The 7,251-nt window shown below is 40.8% G+C and overlaps 1 protein-coding gene across 37 annotated transcripts in view; it reads right to left on the bottom strand.

Annotated features, from left to right (window-relative positions):
* Window positions 1-214: 214 nt before the first annotated feature.
* The window catches only part of Ptpn13 (protein tyrosine phosphatase non-receptor type 13), a 204,996-nt gene continuing 197,959 nt past the window's right edge, over window positions 215-7,251 (bottom strand). For 29 of the 37 annotated variants that reach the window (XM_021248832.2, XM_087185916.1, XM_021248838.2 and 26 more), the window contains 4 exons: window positions 5,691-6,028; window positions 3,445-3,660; window positions 2,523-2,563; window positions 215-844 (listed from right to left, as the gene is read on the bottom strand). In XM_021248832.2, the coding sequence (XP_021104491.2) occupies window positions 598-844; window positions 2,523-2,563; window positions 3,445-3,660; window positions 5,691-6,028 (842 nt within the window). In that variant the 3' untranslated portion in view covers window positions 215-597. Of the gene's footprint in view, window positions 845-2,500; window positions 2,564-3,444; window positions 3,661-5,690; window positions 6,029-7,251 lie in introns of all 37 variants that reach the window. The other 8 variants (XM_087185900.1, XM_087185908.1, XM_087185909.1 and 5 more) reach the window with 1 other exon arrangement.

The raw sequence follows: 7,251 nt of genomic DNA, 5'->3' as shown, positions 1-7,251 counted from the left end.
CAGGGCATGGTAGAGGGAGACTGGACTTCACTGCTGCTGTCAGCCGGTCCTGGCCGTGTCAGCCCTTAATGAAGATTTACTGGATCCTTGATACTCGCACTGCCTGTATGTGGCTGGCACAATGGTAACCAACTGGGTGGATGGGAGGTTTTTTGGGTCAGAAGGTCTCTGGCTTCCCAGAGGCCTAGGTTTCGTTAAAAATTAACACTGAAAATGTGTTTCTGCACATTTTTATTTACAAAGTGAGATGTTGCATTACAAACACATGATGCAGCTAACTCCGTCAATGCAGATTTACTCTATGTTCATGAAAAAGTATATAAATATATTACAGGATAATCTATGTAGTAAACATTAGAAATTGATACAGTAAACATTTGCTACTTTGTCTATACCAATATTACTGTCATTTAAAGCTTAAATACTGGTTTCAAGTATCCCCTATAAAATAACTCTATTAAAATACTGGAAACAATTTTGCTATAAACAAGATTGGTACATTAAAAATAGACTCAAGTGTGTCCTTGTAACAAAGTCCACTATAAGCAAATGCTATCATTAGCCCTGTTCAGTTAGTGTTAAACAATTTCACAATTATCACAGGTGAATGCAGCTGTGAAGACAGCATCTGACATCGTTACTATGAGAATGCCCCTGTGAGGTCAGGAAGTCAGCAGAATGGAACTGTATGGTGGCTCCTCCGCAGGGTGGAGAGACGCGGAGGCACTGGAAGGCTGCTCCTGTCACATCATTCCGGAAGCTGGGGTTGCTCTCTTTGCTCTTCTTCAGCCTGAAGACGTGTGAGGACATAGAGGATGACCTGATAGCAGAAGATGTACTGATCCTGCGGGGGAGGGAGGGTGGGAGAGAATGATTTTAGATGCGCCATGTGACTATCACACATAGTTACAACCACTACAGAGAGTGGTGTTTGGGTTTTTACTACACATAATCTTAGCCAAAAGGCCAAGAAGCAATTTTTTTGGTTTTTAAAATGTGGAAAAATTTTAAGTCCTGAGTCTAAAGAGCAGGTCACAAATTACTCAGTGTCATAGAAATAATTAAAAAAGCAGAAACTAAATTGACAAAACGAGGAGGAAAAAAGCCTGAGGGTTGGGGGTAAAACTTCCAGAGCTAACTGAAATTGTCTGTAATTGGTTGACCACTTCTATTTTTGTGCTCTGATAATGTTTCATGGAAAAATAAACTTTTTATAAAATTTCTTCTAGACTTACTGAAACATCTTAATATTTTAAAAGGTCAAAGAAGTAACTAAGAAGTTATTAAAAATTTTATTTAAATATTTTGGAGCGAAAGAACTGGAAATAAACAAGTATGTTTATAGAAATCAAAGTTTGGGCTGGGGATTTAGCTTAGTGGTTTCGCCGCCTGCTGTGCAAGTGCAAGGACATGAGTTCAATCCCTGGTACCAAAAAAAAAAAAAAAAAAAAGAAAAGAGAAATCAAAGTTTAAAAAAAGAAATCAAAATTTTTTTCAAAATACACTTAAGTATTAAAAAATATGAAATAATTTTTCTTTCAATATTCTGGAACAAAAAAACAAATCAAAGATTTTTTTTTTTTTTTTTGGTACGAGGGATTGAACTCGGGTCCTTGCGCTTGAGCAGCAGGTGGCAAGACCACTGAGCTAAATCCCCGGCCCAAAGATTTTTGAAAATGCAGCTTTGTGGTGAAACTAAGTTGGTGTAGGGATCTGAGTTTTTTGTTGTTGTTATTTGACAAGAAACGAATCTGAAAATAAGGAGGAAAAATTAATAACATATTAAATGGAAATTGGACATGGTGGTGCATGCCTGTAATCCCAGCACTCGGTAGGGTGAGGCAGGATTGTCGCAAGGCCAGCCTAAAGTATATAGCCAGACCACGTCTCAAACAAAAAAAGGAAAATAATGAAAAAACCCCACAGTTTAATGTCATTTAAAATAGTTACACATATGCATATGTGAACACGAATGTGTGTGCATATGTGTTTAGGATAAAGGATGCAGCACATCTTTTATTATTTATTCATTTATTTTGTACCAGGGATCGAACTCGGGTCCTTGCGCTCGTGCAGCAGGCGGCGAAACCACCAAGCTAAATCCCCAGCCCCAGCACATTTTTTAAGACATGAACACTCTCTGAAAGTGGGAATACAAGAGACCTTTTCATTTCCTTTCTGCTTACCTGTCTTTTGCCTTTCCTACATTTCCCACATTCAGTTGTGATTCTTTCTCTCACACCATCCACAACCCACTAGTTAATCCTTTCTGCCTACACTTAGCATTCTGCTCTGGGCCAGTTCCTGGGCACCTCCAGTTGACCTCCCTCTTCAATCCAGCCTCCCCTGCCCGGGCAGGTCTCCTTTAACCCAGAAGCTTGAGTGGCCCTTTAACAGGTGTCAGGCCACAGTCCTGCCACAGCTCCCTGTTACTCAGAGGAGCACACAGCGGCTGTTGCTCTGTCCAGAAGCCCCCACCAGAAGGCAGCGGCAGACTCACCTCAGTCTGCACCATCCCATACCTCTGTAGCCGCATGCAGCGCACCAGGTCGGAGATGTCGAACTGCGGGAGGAGAGAGTGTGTCTTAGACAGGACGACTGTGTCTGAACCCAAGACGCTCCCAGACAGACAGACAGACAGACAGAAAGACAGCTTGTGTAGAGCCCAGAGCCCTGCAACGTTGCTTCTCTGTTTTGGGAAATTGTCTTAGAAAGTGACTTGGTGAATGGACTTTGTCATCATTTATGATTTCTCTAGGAATTACAGCAGGTTGTTCTATTTGAGAATCTTCAACAGAAATTCTCTTCCCCAGAAATGTTTAATTTCTTATAATTTAAAAAGCAATATAAACTATTTTCTTACAGATTGTTTTTCAGAGTAAAACTAGAGTTGTAAATTTTGGCTGACATTTAAAAGCTGGAAACAAGGGAGAAATGGACTATTTGGTTTTGTCCTAGTTAAATTATGATAGTAGATATAGTATTTATGATAGTAGATAGTAGCATTTGAGGTGTAAGAACTGCTTTTTACTGAAATCCTTTATTTACACATTATATGTGGCATTATATTCCACTGAAATATAGTAGGATATTCCAGCAAGCTAGATGGATAGATATTCTGGCATTTCTTGGTCTAGTAATAATTTTTTTAAATTGGGAGTGACTGTTTAGAGATGGACTTCTTAGCACTAACTTATATAACAAAATATATATTCCCCACCCATACGTAACAACAGCAACTGCAAAAAATCAAGATCTTTCCTTCCAAAAATGCATTTTCTTTATTTGTGACTTTTTCTATAGGGTGGAAACAATACTGACATCTCATACAAGCCTAAGATGACAAGGGTCAACATGCCATACTGCACAAGGGGCTTTATTAAAGAGTTTGGCATCATCGCCACCTCCGGCCACTCTTGCGCTCGTCGCCTGTCTTGTACTTACTTCTAGATCCTGACTGATCAGTCCGAGGACCACATCTATGCATATCAGGGTCCCTGAGCGCCCAATGCCAGCGCTGCAGTGTGTGGTGACAGGGCCCGACTTGTGGACGTGCCTCATGTAGGAGATGAAGGTGAGCAGGGCGTCTGGCTGAGAAGGTGTGTCATGGTCAGGCCAGGCAGTGAAATTCAGGTGGAAGATATGTCGAACCTCTCCTGTCTGAAAGTTGTAAAACAGTAAGTACGCTGTGTTACATACTGTTCATCTATAATTAGTTTTTAATATTTTGTCCTTTCAAGTTTTTTTTTGGTGGGACTGGGGATTGAATGCAAGGCCTTTGGACTGAGGGACATCCTGGTCCTCCTTTTAAAATACACTTTTTATTGTGAGAGAGGGTCTTAAGTTGCTTAGTTGCACAAGCTGGGCTTGAACTTGAGACTCTTCTGTTTGGCCACCCAGAGTGCTGGGCTTGAAGGTGTGCATTACCACACCCAGCTTGCTCTTTCAAATTTTGATTTGTATATTGGACCAGATCAAAAGAGAAGAAGAGACAAAATGTCTCTGAGACACACATGGGGAACCTTACCAAGGGGGCCACTAGACCCACATTTTCTGTGCGTGTGGTGCACCAGCAAGACTCAGGGCTGTTGTGTGCAAAGCAAGTGCTCCACCACCAAGCTGCACCTTGGCTCGGGGTCAGTCTCAGGGACACTTGCTCTTTCTGAAGGGAATGCTGTCCCCAGCTGTCCCTCCACTCCTCACAGTTCTTCTCAGATGCTGCCCCTCAGGGTGCCCTGACACTGCTGAGAACTGCAGTGTGTGGCTCCTTGCCACAATCATTTGTCCCTCTATACTTTACATTTCCCATAGCACCAGCAGCTCCCACTGGGAAGCAGAGTCCATGTCTGTGTCATTCCCTGCTGCACCCCAGATCCCAACCAGTCCAAGGCAGAGCTCTGTGAACACAGCGCATCCAGTGATCAGCTCCCTGAGGGATGCTGAACTACTGTGCTCACTGAGTGATGGGTGAGCTAACGTGAGTAGAGAGACACCCATGGGCTGAAACAGTACTGGTACCCAGCAATATGCATACTTTTTATGTGTCCAAAACATTTAAAACAGGCCCAGGGATTTAGCTCAGTGGTGCCACCACCTGCCTCGTAAGCGCAAGGTCTCGAGTTCAATCCCCGGTACCAAAACCAAAATATATTTAAAACATCAAAAAAAGGTGTAACTTTAATTCTTAATGAAGTAAATTCTAGTGGAAATTATTAGGCTCCATTTATATGGCACTAACAGAACTGAATTCGTATGCTGTGTTATGGTTTGGGTTTGGATGTCCCTTTAAAGCCTCATTTGGTCAGAGGTGGCTGAATCTGGAATGTGTGATGCTGGGATTAAGGGCATGTGATCACTACACATGAGTGAGTAGTTTAGCACCACCCTAATTCCTAGTCTGGATGGGATAAAAGGCAGAAAGACACATGAAGCTCTCCCTTGTTGCCTTTGTTATTGTGTGTGTGCCATGTTGCTTCTCCTCTTCGATGTTTGTTTTTTATTCCTGCCTTGGAGCCAGCCAATTATGGATTGAAACCTCTACAAACTGTAAGCCAAATAAACCTATTCTCCCTAACTTTGGGTGTCGGGTCTTTTGTCTCAGCAATGAGAGAAAAGTAACTAACACATTGTGCTTCTGTGAAAGTTCACGCTCTGGGTTTCAATGAACCCTCCAGCAGGGGTCCTGTGCCACTGCTCACTCAGGTGACTGGGGAGGGGGGAACAAGTGGCTTCACCTAGGGACAGCACTTACCTCATTCAGGCTAAGCTACTCAGAGTTACATGGCTGCAGGAAGAATCACCCACATGGTAACTGTTTATGCTACAATTGTCCACATTTCCTAAAAATCCTAGCCACCTTTAGGGGAGATATTTTGTACTCACATTTTTATAAAACAAGGTCAATGAGCCCACTTAGATGTTTGACCTTTAAAAAGTACGTAACTTTCTATCCTGCAGCTTCTGAGCCATTTTGTGCTGTCACTGAGCCACGGATGACAAATGATCACACAAAAGGTTCTGTTTTCTTTTCATTTTCCTATAGCAAGTAACTCATAAATACATTTAAAATTTACTTGGTAAGAAAAAAAAGTTCTACCACACTGGAAACCAGGATAGTGGCTTTATTTAGAAACCCAGATTCAACTGTAGAGAGGCCTGGTTTCCAAGGAGGAGCCAGCCTCGGCACTCACCCGAATGTCTTCCAACGTCAGTGCCCGCACCACAAAGCCCTTCAGGTGCTGCATCTTCTCCAGAGCCAGGCGCAGCCTGTCATTGGCCATTGTCGTTTTGCCTAGGAGGTTAGGCCAGTAGCGCTGGCATTTGATTTTTTCTCCTTCTACTTCTTGTGTCATCATGGCTATCACTGTGGATTTTTGTTCCCAAATCATCTGCCAGAAATCTCCAACAGTTGTGGGGAGAGGCCCCTGGCAAGCAATGTAAACAAACTCCTCCTTGCCCACTGGAATCTTGATGAAGCTGGCGTTGATGTAGCCCCCATCATCTCCCAGAGGCACCCTGGTAGCGTCATCTGTGAAGTTGCCACCACGAAACCATCAATACTATGCACTGCTGAATAAGAGGCTTACAACAGCATGAGGCAAAGGTCAAAGGAAATCCCTATCACCACAGATACAATGGCAAACATACTTTAAAAGCCGATTATCAAATTTCTGCACAGTTAAATTATATTTATTTCTTTTACTCATGTTACAGGTATATCTATGATGCTAGTATATATGAAATTTAGTATTTATTATCTATATAGATTTGGTTTAAGAAATGAAAGTTAATAAACACATTTAGAACTTCAAAATAAGTAACTAGAGAAAAAGGCAAAAACAATTTTGCTACTTCTACTCCAATATTTTAATGCTGATGACAATAATAATAGCACTGAATGACAATGTCACTTTTCATAGAACAAAAATCAATATTCCCACAACACCATGAAGTAGTTACTGCAACTATTACTGGCATAATTAACTCTTGTTTGCCTTGCCTTGTCTAATTGTAATTATACAGGATATAATAGAATATAATTTAATAAACAAAAGTACGAAAAGTACGTGAGCTCTTTTACTAAAGTCATGTCAATGGTTTATTCTAGAGAATAAATTTGCATATATATACATTAAAATCAGTTTTGTTTCAATATCTACCAAATAAATTAAAAATTCCTTTTAAAATTAAAAAAAAATTTCTGTGTGCGTGTTTTTGAGACAGGGTTTCACTATATGATTCAGGCTGGCCATGAACTCAAGGAAATCCTCCTGACTCAGCCTCCTGAGTGATGGGATTATAGGCATGTGACACCATACCTACCCATAAAATCTTCCATCAGGTTTCAAAAAACACCCATCAACTGTCCTTTATTACTTGATTTCTATCTCTTAGTCTGGGTTGTTTAGTTCATGGAATCTAGACCACACATTAGTTTTGTTTTTATGGTTTAATCTCATTCACATTTTGCAATACTCAATTGGTCATCTTTTTGCCTTAAAATAATTCCAATGTACTTTATGCCAAACCATTTAAAAAATGTTGTCTAAGAATTGTTTCTTGTAAGAAGCTTTCCAGAGTGAACTTTTGTCTTCCTTTCTGGCTGACAAAATTCAATTGTATTGTTATTATTATATGATTTGTTACTATTGGGATCAGTGTATCATACACATTATAATCCAAGGTTATAAAAGTTTGGCTGACAATAACCGTAAGAAGTTGCTAGAGCTTTTTCCTTCGTGGTCCTGGGGA

The sequence above is a fragment of the Heterocephalus glaber genome, unplaced genomic scaffold, assembly GCF_053883595.1.
Source record: "Heterocephalus glaber isolate CG9 unplaced genomic scaffold, H.glaber_assembly_v1.0 deba00001503, whole genome shotgun sequence".
Taxonomy (NCBI): Eukaryota; Metazoa; Chordata; class Mammalia; order Rodentia; family Bathyergidae; genus Heterocephalus; species Heterocephalus glaber.
The sequence above is the reverse complement of the archived record's forward strand: the minus strand, read 5'-3'. Positions and strand labels throughout refer to the sequence as shown.